Genomic DNA, 14,915 nt, shown 5'->3' with positions numbered 1-14,915 from the left:
GGTAATAAATACATATCTATTAATAATTACATTAAAATTAAATGGACTAAGTGCTCTAATCAAAAGGCATAGAGTGGCTAAATGGATATATATATATATATATATATATATATATATATATATATATATATATGTCTTATATCTACAAGATACTAACTTTAGATCTAAAGATACACACACACTGAAACTGAGGGGATGGGAAAAGGTATTCCATACAATAAAAAGAAAGCTGCAGTAGCAACACTTAGATTAGACAAAATAGACTTTAAAACAAAGACTGTAACAGGAGGCAAAGAAGGACATTACATAATGATAAGGGGATCAACCCAAGAAGACATAACAATTATAAATATATATGGACCCAACATAAAAGCACCTAAATACATAAAACGAATATTAACCAACATAAAGGGAGAAATTGACAGTAACACAGTAATAGTAGGGGATTTTAACACCCTATTTACACCAATGGACAGATAATCCAGACAGAAAATCAACAAGGAAAACTGGCCTTAAATTACACATTAGTCCAGATGGGCTTAATAAATGTATATAGAACATTCCATCCCAAAGCAGCAGAATATATGTTCTCTTCAAGTGCACATAGAACATTCTTCAGGATAGATCACATGCTAGGCCACAAAACAAGTCTCAGTAAATTTAAGAAGACTGAAATCATATCAAGCATCTTTTCCAACCACAATTCTATGAGACTAGAAATCAAGTATAAGAAAAAAAATACTGCAAAAAACACAAAAATGTGGAGGCTAAACAATATGCAAAAAACTAATAAATTACTGAGGAAATCAAAAAATACCTAGAGACAAATGAAAATGAAAACACAACAATCCAAAATCTATGGGATGGAACAAAAGCAGCTCTAAGAGGGAAGTTTCTAACCATACAACCTTACCTCAGGAAAAAAGAAAAACCTCAGATAAACAACCTAACCTTACATCTAGAGGAACTAAAAAAAGTAAAAACCCAAAGTTAGTAGAAGGAAAGAAATCATAAACATCAGAGCAGAAATAAATGAAAGAGGGAATAAAAAAATAAAAAAAGATCAATGAAACTAAGAGCTGGTTCTTTGAAAAAATAAACAAAATTGATAAACCTTTAGCCAGATTCATCAAGAAAAAGAGAGAAAGGGCCCAAATCAATAAAACCAGAAGTGAAAAAGGAGAAGTTATAACTGACACCACAGAAATACTAAGGATCATAAGAGATTACTATGAATAATTATACACCAATAAAATAGACAACCTAGAAGAAATAGACAAATTCCTAGAAATGTACAATCTCCCAAGACTGAACCAGGAAAAAATAGAAAATATGAACAGACCAATTACCAGTAATGAAGTTGAATCAGTAATAATAAAAAATCCCCCTCCCATAAAAAAGCTAAATTGATTATTACTTACTTTCAGCACATTGAAGATAACATTCCATCATCTTCTAGTCTCCACTTTTGTTTAACGTGAGAAATAAGTTGGGAGTAACTGGGGCTTCAGGAACGTTAATCTATTTTTTCCCATGGCAGCTTTAAAGATTTTCTTTGTCATTAGAATTCTACACTTTTTCTATAATGTGTCTCTCACTTTGGCCTCTTGAATTTGTAAATTGATGTTTTTTTGTCAGCTCTAGGAAATTCTCAAAAAATTTCTCATTATTTCTCCACATAATCCTTCCCTATTTTCTCTCTCCTCCCAAACAGGGGCTAGCCTATGATGACAGCTTCCCAGGGATAAATCTTGTTTTTAATCTTTTCTTTTCATATTACCCCTGTTCTCTTCAGCATCAAGGCAACTTGCCACACAGACCTGTGCAGGTGGCAGGGCAGGGGCAGAATTATCTCTGGTTCATCCTTAATGTAAGGATAGGACCTTTTCAGTTCCAAGGTCTTTGCTCTTGCCAATCTTGCCAGTCAGTCTGCCAAACCTTCAATCCACATTTGATGGGATCAACAAATTCCCTTAGGGCAAATGCTTTCCTCTCCTTGCCTCCCAGAGCTCCAGCTTGCATTTTGAATTTGGCCTAATGATTCCTTATTCTCCTATTCGTCCTTTGATGCTTTGAAGATTGTTTTTTTATATTTTATCCAGCTTCTTCAATTTGTTTTCTACTGGAAGGATAGTCTGAATGACCTAGTGTATCAGTCAGAATCCAGTGTGAAGAGAAAAGCCCAGGCCATTGTTCATCTCTCCAGTTATTTTAACAGAGAGAATTTAAAATAAAGACTTTCCACCAGATTTTGGAGAACTCCGTAACCAAATGAGAGATATTGAGGCATTACAGAGTTAGTAGCTATGGAAAGCAGCCACCACCCCTTGTGCTAAGGAAACAAAGAGTGAGAATTAATAAAATTTAGAGTCTTGAAGATGGGAGTTGTGCAAAGCTTAGAAGGAGAGGGAAAGAGGGTCTTTCTTATCTGGTGTCGATGCTTTAGGAACTCAGAAGGGAAATCCACAGAGCTGAAACCCAGACCTGGAAGGGGCAGTCACATCCTGCTAGTCCTAATATCTGTGAGGGGACAAATGAGGCTAACTCCAGTAATTCGGAAGAGCTACAAACAGAAAACCACTTCTGATACTAAAACCATCACTGCCACCATGAAAAGCCATAGCTGTGGTGTTGCTGGCAGGAGCAGGGAGCAAGCAGGATGGCCCAAATCCCCACCTGTCCCTGCAGCCTTCCAGTCTACCTCTGGTGTCCCCTGTTAGCAGAGTCCGAGAGGGAGGGAGCTGGGGATGCATCTGGCAGAGTGCAGCGTCACAAAGCAGGGCAAAGAAAGGTGGGTTCAAAGTTGAGAAAACTCATAACTGGCCTACCTGGCCTGCCGTTTCTGGAACCAGAAATCCAGCAGACTCACTTCTGGTAGCATAGTTGTGTTAGAAAATAACTGTCTGTTATTTCCATTTCAGTGTCTTGAAAATGTAGTTTTCATGACTGTATTTGCATTTGAACATGATAGAAAGTTCAAGTACATTTTTATATTTTCAAACTATTGAATAGATAAGATTATCAAGAGAAAAAAAGAGATCTGTGGCTAATAATTGGTCCTAGGAAACGTTCTAAGTAGTCAATTTCCATAGTTTCTTAGTTTCCATATCCCAATCCATTTTGGGACCAATTAATGGAGCCATTTACCACAACTTCAATATGCCATTTCACATTTGATCAAAAATAAATTATCAGGGTTTCCCTGGTGGCGCAGTGGTTGAGAGTCCACCTGCCGATGCAGGGGACACGGGTTCGTGCCCTGGTCCGGGAGGATCCCACATGCCGCGGAGCGGCTGGGCCCGTGAGCCATGGCCGCTGAGCCTGTGCGTCCGGAGCCTGTGCTCCGCGACGGGAGAGGCCACAGCTGTGAGAGGCCCGCGTACCGCAAAAAAAATAAAAATAAAAATAAAAAAAATAAATTATCAGGCAAAATACTCTAAATGTGCTCATTTTTGATAGGTATGAAACATGTCAGACATGTGAGTCTTTACATATACTGTACATATATATTTAATTAAATTTTTTAATTGTGGAAAAAGTCACTACAGTATTTCATTCATGTTCCTGTTCATAACACGGTGAATGATAAAGATATCCAGTGACACACAGATGTAGATATTTAATGATATGCAGGATTCTATAGCAAATAATCTGCAACTACAGCCTCATTAATGTATGGCTTTTGTTTCTTGGTGATGGGCTTAGGGATTTGTATTGTCCAAGCTTCAAGCTTCCTGCTGTCCTTCAGGACTCACATTTTCCCTGGTTGTTTTTTTTTTTTTTTACCCAATATCCAAAGAGGGCCTCCCTTCCCTTTTACCCTCTCCTCCCTCAGAAACGAAGCATTTCCAAGACTGTTACCTTAGGTCCCTCATGCTTTCGTGCCCCTTTCCTGTTGTCATAGCTTTGATCTACCAAAACTCTTTTTCAGGATTTTTATGCAGAATGTAGATTTTCCTCCTTCTGAGCACAGTCTTACCTCATCCTTGGGCCTTCTGTGTCCCTGTTTTCTTTTCTGTACTATTCTTCTGGACTCACTAGCCCTCCACAAAGCTTTGTAGCAGGAGTTCAGGAGAGAGCGCTGCTAAAACTTGATGTTTAGTTTGCCACTTACGGGACAGTGTGGGTTTTATTTGCTCTTGTTGGTTGAACTGCTTTCTAGTGTAAATGGCATGGGATTCCCTGTAGTCTGTGGAGGGCAAAGCCAGGAGAAAAGCCCCTGTGGCATGCTCCATCTCCTCAATCCTGATACCTACTCCAGCATTTTACAAACCTTAGTGCCAGGCAAAGGGGAGGAGATTAGCAAAGAGTGGGGCAGGCTTAATGAGGTTGCTCAGGTTAAGTCGGGCACCTATCGATGAGTCTAAAGTCCCCATTCTCCCACACATGTGAGGACATTCTGTTATTAATACTTACCCCAGTCACTAGTACAAAGTCTTCTGCACAATTTTCAGAGCCATGCTGACTGAAGAGAATCCATTTGCAAATCACGTTTTCTACAGAACTCTAAAGAAGGTAACTTTCACCCTTCTAAAACCACTAAAGCTTAGTTCCCACTCGTTTGTGGCAATAGTCCCTTGATGGACAGCACACACCTTCCTCTCTGTACTGTCGTTGGAGTCAACAGTCACAATTCCATTTCCTCTTTTCACCTGCACAGAGATCGAGGCTGGGGCTCTGTGACGGAAACCGTCCTCTGCCTCTCCCTGCCGTGGTCCCCATCACATTTAGAAAGTCACTGAGGTCAACTCTGAGCCAGATGTTTCCTCAGGTCCAGTCAGAAAGTGTAACCAAGAGACGAAAGTTATTATTGTCATTATGCCCAAGACTGTTGGATGCTTTGCTGTATAAATACAGACCAGGACAAAATATCAAAGCACAGAAAATTCTTCTTCGATGAGTCAAGCATTGTGGAGGGTTTTTTGGCCCTTTGCCATGTGCATCAAACACTACAGGTTGGTGAACCCAACACCTTTACAGGTCTTTTAGTCCTCACCAGCTGCCAATGCAGAGAGTTTTCATGGCTCCTCTTACAGCCTTGAGTCGTCCGGTGAAAGAATTCTAGGCAAGAGGAAAGAAGCCTCTTGGCAAGGGGAGGAGGAAAGATACTTCTGTGAAAACGTTTGCTAGCTCATATTGCCCCTTCTCCTTTTTTGTCCTCCTTGGGACATGGACATGATATCTGGAGCTGGGCAGCCATCCTGCAACCATGAGTTAAAAAGGGAGAATTATAAACATGCTCTTCCTGACATTGTAGAGCTATTGAACCAATGCCATCAGTTGTCTACTTCCTTCCCATCTACTTCTCATGTAGGAAAAATAACCCTCTTTTTGTGTAAGCCAATGACAAAAAAATGAGATCTTCTCAACTATACCTAACAGAATACATTGTAAGAATAAATTTTTTAATTGAAATCTAAGATGTCTCATCATAAGTTTTAATAATTAAATAGGATGTCATTTCCAGTCATTGCAATTATATGATTTAAAAATAAACAGTTGCATCACTCTGTTAAATGTATGCAGTGGGTTGTAAACACCTCAGCAGTTTGATGCCACCATTCATTCTTTTTTTTTTTAATTCATTCTTAACATAGATAATGAACTGCTCATTTTCACTGGGAAATTTTGCATCATTCCATTTTCTTCTTGAATTTTTATTTATTTTCCACTTTCCCCAGAGAATTTATTTCTAGTCTATGTATCTTTATGCTTAAAAGAATTGTATAGAGTATTCTCTCATAGTCTTAAGCATCAAAAATACATATTCAAATTAATATTTATAATTCCTATAAAAATAAGCCTCTAAGAGCCCAATATTTGTACTAAATTATCATTCTTTGTTTTAATACTGGCATTAAATTGGTCAAAGCTACATAAACATATTTCATATTTCAAAACATATAGTCACCTAACACAAACTATAAAATTTTATTGGAGACATATCTCACAATGAGATGAGGGGCTGTTTTTTCAATTCTTTTAAAATTAATTTATATGTCTGTAGATAAACATTATCTACTTCTGAAATGAGACAGTTTTGGATCAATATCTCTTAGTTACATAAACACTGAAAAACTATTCACATAAATAAGTAGCAGGAGCACTAAGAGTTTTGTTATGAACCACCTTGAAAATGATGTACCTTCATTCTTTGAACACCTTCAGAATAACATGCCACGTGAATATGCTATTCTCACAGCAGTCTACCATCAAAAGTTACTTTTAAAGGTCAGCTGAAAAATCACAATTCACCTTTGGATTTTGTTAAAAACAAAGAATTACAAATCATCTGAATTATAAACACTTTCTGGCTCAGTCATTAGATTGTGAATTGTTCATTTGGTACCCCTACTTTTCCACCCTGGGGCAATGTACCATGCGGAGAATGGGGGTGGGTGAAGGGTGTCCATTTCTTCTGTAAAATAAGAGTCAGGGAATTGTGAAAAGTGTGGCAGGACAGAGGATCTGCCAACCAAACACAACACCTTCTCAGGCAGACCAGTTTTAGGAAACTAGAGTCAACAAAGGTGGAAATTTACCACTTCCAAACTCTGTGTCACGTAGCCCTTGGGAAATCTTCATGTACACATTATGGTGAAGGTAGCCCAGCTTGAAGGCTACTGGCTTAAGCTGCTCTACTGAGGCTTCCTGCTACTGCTTGCAGTTGACTTTCTAGTAATAGTAACTCTCATCTGAGATGATATGAAGCTCGTAAATGGTCACTAAAGGAAGATGGAATAGCAAGCCTTAGCTCAATAAAATTCCATGAGATAAATTTTAAAAAGGGGAAGGAGTGAAATGAAATGAACTATTATTTGGTCTTAAGCTCTGGCTCACTTTTCTGCTATGTTTTATAGGTTTACTCATTTGTAAAATCAGTTAGAGGACAGACGCAGCTCAGCTCTCAGTAACACAAGTGAGAAAGGAAGAGTTGTCACCAGGTGCCATTGTTCTCGAGGGTCTCATCTACCGTCAAGGGAGGGGGTCCTGCCACCAGGAGGTGTCCACAGCCCTTGTTTGTGGAACCTCCCTTTCTTTGTACATGTTCTAACACAAAAAGATCTCTCGAAATTCATCTCGGATTTTTTTGTTTTAATTTAATTTTATTTATTTTTTTATACGGCAGGTTCTTATTAGTAATCTATTTTATACATATTAGTGTAGACATGTCAATCCCAATCTCCCAATTCATCACACCACCACCCCCGCTCCCCGCCACTTTGTCCATGTGTTTGTTCTCTATTTCTGCCCTGCAAACCGGTTCATCTGTACCATCTTGGATTTTTAAATCAGGAAAAAAAAAAAAACCGAGGGACTGAATCACCAGTGCAAGTGTTATCTAATTATTACTTACAGTTACCTTGAGATGAAATTTGTTTAAAATCCACTCTGACAGATGTGTGTCTCTAAATTTGGAACATTGCATTTAAGGACTTATAAAAAATAAAAAATAAATGATTAACTAATTTAAAGCCCAGCACGGAGAAAGGAAGCTTCCTGGATCTTAGGGGCAAAAAAAAAAAAAACTCACAAAATTTCCCAAGAGAATTCCTTAGCGGATTCAAGCGCCTTCTGCATACATGTGCATGGAATCACCCTGGGTGGGAGGGATACACCAGCCAGGACCACCCTGTGGTAGGGCAGATTATTCATGGCAAAGAGGTGCTCACAAGAGGGGCCAGTGGGGCTAAAATCAGCCCATCCACTCTCCAAGCCCTGTGCTCTGGCGGGAGGAGGCATCCATCATGGGGACAAGTTTTATTGCTGTTGTCTTAATTTGCACAATGGCTCTCCTCTCTCTCTGTGGTTGCCCCGGTGGTACCTGCTTCTTTCTGGTTGAATGGATTAGACACATGTATCCCGTTAAATGGCAGAAAGGAGATGAAAGAACTTGGAAAGCATAACACATGTCACATTGGTAAAAGATTTCTGTTCTTATTTTGAATGTTCACTACTCGGAAAGGTCTGCTTTCCACCCACAGGCAGTTACAGTGGGTATAAGACTGTCCCTGAGGCCACTGAGTCACCAGGTCACAGGTGAAACGTAACATCCAATCCAGCCCCTCCCTGCTGCCTTCCACATGTGACCGAGGCTCTACTTTCCTCCCATTATCCACTGTCCTTTTTTTTCTTTCTAACACCTCTTCACCACCTCCCCCATCCCCCAATTACTTGGAGTAGTAATGTACCCAGCAGGGAAGTCGGGGCTGGAGGACACTTCTTAGACATTTTATGCAGCTAGGAATGGTCACATGACTCAGGTCTGTCTATGAGATTTCACTGGAAGTCTTTGGGTGGCTGCGGTGTCTGGGAAACCTCTTTAAAGAAGCTAACTCAGCTGGTATGAACCTGCTTTACGCCCTTTCCTTAAGTTTCCCTTTTCTTGCCTGAAATTCCAATGTGCTGACTGGATCTAAAATGACCACCTTGAAAATCAGGGTGACCTTGAGGATGAAGCCACCCACTAAGGCAGGCAGAGCAACCACATGAGAAATCCGGACTATTGATTACATCATGCAGCTGCCACATCAGCCCTGGACGGCCTGCCTACCTACACTTTTTTTTTTTTTTTGGCCATGCTGCATGGCTTGTGGGATCTTAGTTCCCTGACCAGGGATTGAACCCATGACCTCAGCAGTGAAAGCACAGAGTCCTAACCACTGGACCACCAGGGAATTCCAATACATATTTCTTTTACACGAGAAAAAGAAGAAAGAAAAGAAAAGAAAACCCTAAGCTGTTCCCGTCACTTTTTTCTGGTTTCTGTTACTATCAGGTGAATGCGATTCCCAACAGTATGTCAAGTACAGAAAGGCTCAGCTATGGAGAGGCTCTTCTTAGTTTAAAGAAGAAATTATCTTCTTTCTCATGACTTCATTTTTTTTAATAGGAATATTGAGAAGACAGCTCACAGCTATGAAAAGTGGAGACCAGGGACATTTCAGCCCATGACCAACCTGCAGTCTCCACACCCGATCTGCAAAGGAGTGTTCAGCAGAAACCAAGGCAGAGACCATGGACACAGGCAAGGGTGTGTCTGGCACTGAATGCCTGCCCCGACAGGCTTCCTGAGCTTTGACAAGAGTTTGCAGGAGAAGCAAATAGAAAACAAAAGAATCAGCAAAGTGCCTGCCTTAGGGGTTATTCCATGATAAATGGTGGAGTGGAGTGAGGGAAGGAGGCTGAGAAGATGCTGGGCATGGAGGCTGGAATGGTTCAGGCTCAGTGCCGTGAAGAAGGGCGTGATAAGGAAGGTGGCTTCAAAGCTTCAGATCTGAGGGGCACTGGTCCAAATTATCCAGGGACGGAATCATAGAACAGCCTTTGCTGACTGAAAATAAAGAAGGCCACAAGGGCTCAGTAAAGTATTCTAATCATGGTGATAAATGGACTATTTATAAATGGAATGGAGTATTTATACATGGAATATTTCCTGCCATATCAATAAACAAAGGATGTCACAGTCACCAATGATTGCAGCCCTCCACGGTGAGCTGGTGAGCCCTGAGGAAACTCAGGACTGAAAATACCTGCCATCTAGCAGTCCTCAGACTGCAGCCACTCCCTGCAGTGAGGCCTGAGGAAACTCAGGATGTAAACATACAGGCCCCAGACAGCTAAGGTGCATTATCAAAGGAATGATTTCGATGAGCCCAGACTCTTGCATCTTCCCATACACAGAAAAAGTGCTAAATTCCTTAACTTGAGATATCCGGTTTTCTTTATTTAACAACAATCTTCTGATGTTCCCAATTACCTGCTCTTTGTTGCAAAACTCCTAAATATCCTGGCACCTCCCCTCGCTGCCTCGGAGCAGTTTCTCAGAGTTATCTGAAATGCTGTCTCCCAGGATACAGTCCTCATTTTGCCCCAAATAAAACTTAACTCGCAACTCTCACATTGTGCATATATTTTTTTAAGTCAACAATAGGAAGAAGCCAGTCAGCAGGAATTTGTAGCAAAATAGCAAGTGGATAGGATGTGGAGAATGAGGGTTGACAAAACTGGTGGGAGATGCCAAGAAATGCTGACTCTGCCCAAACACACCACCTTCCAAGGCTCCACTTGGCCTCAGGCCTTCTTCAGCTTCCTGGTCCCACACAGCACCTGGCCACCAGGCGCAGCAGCTGCCCACACAGCCACGCGGTGCCCAGGGTGACTGCCAGCAGGAACGAGAAGGGGTCCAGCAGGTACTGCTCATGCCACCACGGCTGCTGGAAGGTGTGGGGCTTGAGGTGAGCCGCACCCCCTGTCTGCAAGATGTGGTTGATCCAGCCCACCAGCCGCTGGCTGGGGATCAGGGGGTGGGAGCGCTTCATGATGCTGGTGTCGACCATGGCAGATTTCTGCCTATTGACAGAGACAGATGGAGGTGTTACTCAAGTGGTCTCAGAAGTCTTAGAGACCTTGCATCTCTCTCTCTCTCTCTCTCTCTCTCTCTCTCACACACACACACACACACACACACACACACACACACACACATTTTCCAAATTATGCACAAAAGATTCTCTTTCAAGGAAAAGTTGTTGGCTTGGCCTTGCTATGGTCTAGTTGGGTCCCTTTAAAAAGTCCAAACTGGGCTTCCCTGGTGGCGAAGTGGTTGAGAATCCGCCTGCTAATGCAGGGGACACGGGTTCGAGCCCTGGTCTGAGAGGATCCCACATGCCGTGGAGCAACTAGGCCCGTGAGCCACAACTACTGAGCCTGCGCATCTGGAGCCTGTGCTCCACAACAAGAGAGGCCGCGATAGTGAGAGGCCCACGCACCGCGATGAAGAGTGGCCCCCGCTTTCCACAACTAGAGAAAGCCCTCGCACCGAAACGAAGACCCAACACAGCAAAAATAAATAAATAAATAAGAATTTTTTTAAAATAAAGTTCAAACTGATATTTGCATGCAAAGATCCATGCTTGGTGCTGGAAGTGCTAAACTATAAAAAAAAGTGACAAAGTCTGTAAGGACTAATCTCTACCCCAAGGAGGCTTAAGATATACTACAGGAAACCATTATATTTATTGAGCATCTACTTTGTGCTGGTGTCTGGGCTAGATAACAAATGTGACTCTGGGGACTGTAGCCCAGGAAGACATCTGTGTTTTCCTGTTCCTTCAAGCATCATGTTGACCAGCACTGGCTTCATGGGCTATGAGCCTGCATATTTGCACAGAGCCCCACCCTTAAATGGGCCTGTGCTTGATTTAATTCTCTGCTGTCACCCTCTTGAAATCCTTAAACTTTATGACAAGGGTCTCCACATTTCACATAAAGGCACATGAATTATGTAGCCAGCCCTGATGTCCAATATCTGTGGACCATCCCAGCCCAGATGACTCCTTCACAGGGCCAGTAGATCCTGCACATTTGGGGTTTAGGTCTTTGAAAATCCAGTGAAAGTTATGAAGCCATTCATCAGAAAATGAGTATTTTAAACATGTGAGATACCAAATATGCATAAAGTTTCTGGGTTATCTGACCCCCAGAGCTTAACAACTTTTCTGGGGTTAGGAGTCACATGCAATGTGGTTATTATTCAGTCACCTAACAAGAATTACTTGCAGGTCTCCTATGTGCCACAACGTTGTGCAGTAATGCTAAGTCTTGAGATATGATTCGGGTTTGTGCTCTTGAAGCTCTAAGTTTTTTAGTCCTTCTTCATTATAAGAAAGAAAATATATTTTTCTTCTTCACATGAGATTACTGTGCTGGTTGGAAAATTTCTTACGAGGTCAATGGGCCCCTTTGTATTTACTCACTTAACAGGAATCCATTCAAACTTACTTTGTGGCAAGCCCTGTGCTGAACCCTGGGAACATAGCAGAAAACAGGAGACACGCGCTGTTGTCCTGGGTGAGCTTACTCTCTACTTTTTAGTGTGGGGGACAGCCAATATATTAAAACATAAAGAAATGGGCAATTACAGATCCTGTGACGTGCTAAGAAAAAAATAATATGCTATAATTGGGGTGGATAGGAGAGAAGGCTTTGGGACTATCAGAGAAAGACGGTCTCTCTGAGCAGGTGGCATTGGGATGAGGCCTCGATGTCATGAAGGAGCCAACCCTGTGAAGAGAAGGGAATGTGTTTTCTAGGGAGCAGCACAGTCAAAACGGCTGAGGTGGGGAGCAGTGTGGGATATTGGGAACAGAAAGGCAACCTCCTGCCTCAGTTGGAATTCTACTATAAGCACCTCCAAAGTAGAAGACCTCTCAAAGACACCCTGTGTCAGTAGTTCGGGCTCCTCACAACTAGAGGGTATAAAATCATTCTCAGCATCTAACCTAAACTGTTCTAGTCGTCCTCTCATAGGAAATAAGTCAGCTGTTAGCATCACACACATATTATTTCACATCCTGGAAATTTCAGTTTTATTGCAAAAAAGACCCACACGGTGCCCGTTGTGGTTTACATCTTCATTCAGTGTGAGTAACCACAAGCCCAGAGGGCTGCACACCTCTTGTCCTCTATGACTTGCTTCATGTTCAGAGCCAATGTCTCAGCCTTGATCTGCTTTAACTGGATGGAGACACCGAAATTTTTGGCATCTACTCGGAGCAGGTTTTCAGGCTGGTCTCCAAAGAGGGGAATCTCCACCATGGGCAGGCCATGTTGGATGGCCTCCATGACACTATTTATCCCACCATGAGTGACAAAAAGGTGGACGTGAGGGTGCCCTGTTGCAAATAACAAAGGCAGCAGAACATTTCAGGATGAAAAGTTTCAGAACAAGGAAAGCAGAAAAGGCAGAAGAAAATACCAATGGGACTTAAAGTGTGTTGGAGCCATTGTGAAGATGACTTTGCTTGCTACACACCCAAGGATTCCAAGCCTTGCCTTTGTATAGAGACTCCTTGACTCAGCCAGAACCCAGGGAAGACTCAGCCAGAACCCAGGGAATTCTGTAGAGAATAGTGCTAAGCAAGGCAGATATCTCCATCCATCCATCCACCCATCCATCCATCCATCCATCCATCATTCCATCTATCCATTCCATCATTCCATTCCTTCTCTCTATCCCCTCATGTCTCTTTGCTTCTCTCATCTGTTTTCTCTTTGTGTTTCCCTATGTCTATCTCTGTCTCTGTCTCTTCCTTTCCTTGAGCAAACTTTTCTCACCCACCAAATAATATCCCTCTTCTCTGAATTCCTGACACATTCATTGACATCACAACTCATGTAGCACTCATAAAACTTACACTGTATGTGTTGTTCTCTTTAAATATATGAGAAATCACTTGAAAGCAAAGACTGGACTCTGCACATCAGTATTTGCTAGCCTTTGCTTACTCAGAGCTAACTAAGGTGATTGTTGATAATGAAGAGTTCATCTCAGCCTGTGTTGGCCAACTGGGATGTGCATAAGAACCTCCTTGTTTCTTCTTTGAAATGAGAATCATATGCCATGTCGAAGACTTAAAGAAATACATTTGCAGATGTGGAAACAGGAATGTTTTTAAAATTCTACAGATTATTTTGTCATAGTCTTGGTTATGAGCCTCTGATCCAGTCAGTGGCTATGGCAGTGAGGGGTCTCTAAGAAGCAGCACTAGGCACAGAGATAACCTGTTGTGGGTGAGAAAATTCTCTGGTGTCAGAGACTCAGTGCACCAAATAACTGGCCAGGAGGTTGCTCTGCTTGGCTCTCAGGTACATTGGCATCAGTATCGTGAATGTATGAGTTGCTCACACCTTAGTAGCTAAGGAAGATATGTGTGTGTGTCTGTGTGTATGTAAGTGTGTAAGGGAACATGGGTGAACATGTACACATAAAGCACTGAATACAGTGGCAATGTGCCCCCTGGTATGCGTTCTCAGAGCTCACAGATGGTTTAGGATTATTTTGTGGTGACCTTGTTCAAGACCAAAAGCAGTAGGTCACTGTGACTTTGATGGCTGCAGACATCAGGCCTGGGATAGAAAAGAATGAAGGGCCAAAGAACATCAGGAACATCAAAGAACATCAGGGAATTCTTTACTCAGCCCCATTAGTCCATGTGGTCCGTTAACAAGGAATAGAATACTGGCACATAAGACAGGGGGCTGGCTTTCCAAGCTTCTCAGCAAGCAAGAAAGGCCAGTAGTCAAAAATTTCCACTATCACCAGGTCAAAGGTCTCATTCTTTTTTTTTTTTTTTTTTTTTTTGCGGTACGCGGGCCTCTCACTGTTGTGGCCTCTCCAGTTGCGGAGCACAGGCTCCGGATGCGCAGGCTCACGGGCCCAGCCACTCCGTGGCATGTGGGATCCTCACAGACCAGGGCACGAACCCATGTCCCTTGCATCGGCAGGCGGACTCTCAACCACTGCGCCACCAGGGAAGCCCAAAAGTTCTCATTCTTTAAAGAATTCATAGTATCATTTCTCCTTAGCAAATGACTGCATGGAAGCCCTAGTTGCTCCAAAATAGCTAAAACGTGTTCAAATGTGCTTCTGTAAGAAAAATAAATAAATGATAAATATTCATTGGAAGTATTAATATCACAATACATAAAAGAATCTTGGTCCACTGACAGATGAATGGATAAAGAAGATGTGTTATACATATACAATGGACTATTATTTCACCATAAAAAAGAATGAAATAATGTCATTTGCAGCAACATGGATGGACCTTGAGATTATCATACTAAGTGAAGTAAGTCAGACAAAGACAAATATCATATGATATCACTTATATGTGGAATCTTAAAAAATAACACAGATGAACTTATTTACAAAACAGAAATAGACTCACAGACATAGAAAACAAACTTATGGTTACCAAAGAGGAAAGCAGGGGAAGGGATAAATTGGAAATTTGGGATCAACAGATACATGTTACTATATATAAAATAGATAACAGAGGTCTACTGTATAGCACAGGAAACTATATTCAATATCTTGTAATAACCTATAATGGAAAAGAATCTGACAA

The 14,915-nt window shown here is 41.6% G+C and overlaps 1 protein-coding gene across 1 annotated transcript in view; it reads right to left on the bottom strand.

The window, feature by feature from the left end:
- Window positions 1–9,877: 9,877 nt before the first annotated feature.
- UGT3A2 (UDP glycosyltransferase family 3 member A2) overlaps window positions 9,878–14,915 on the bottom strand; it is a 16,635-nt gene continuing 11,597 nt past the window's right edge. Inside the window, 5 exon segments of the mRNA XM_027092678.1 lie at window positions 9,878–10,353; window positions 12,458–12,702; window positions 13,842–14,044; window positions 14,047–14,116; window positions 14,314–14,431. Coding sequence (XP_026948479.1) covers window positions 10,086–10,353; window positions 12,458–12,702; window positions 13,842–14,044; window positions 14,047–14,116; window positions 14,314–14,431 — 904 coding nt within the window. The 3' untranslated portion in view covers window positions 9,878–10,085.

The sequence above is a fragment of the Aethalodelphis obliquidens genome, unplaced genomic scaffold, assembly GCF_003676395.1.
Source record: "Aethalodelphis obliquidens isolate GAN/ISIS:26980383/991018 unplaced genomic scaffold, ASM367639v1 scaffold80, whole genome shotgun sequence".
In the NCBI taxonomy this organism is placed as follows: domain Eukaryota; kingdom Metazoa; phylum Chordata; class Mammalia; order Artiodactyla; family Delphinidae; genus Aethalodelphis; species Aethalodelphis obliquidens.
Note: the sequence above shows the minus strand (reverse complement) of the source record. Positions and strands in the feature narration are given on the sequence as shown.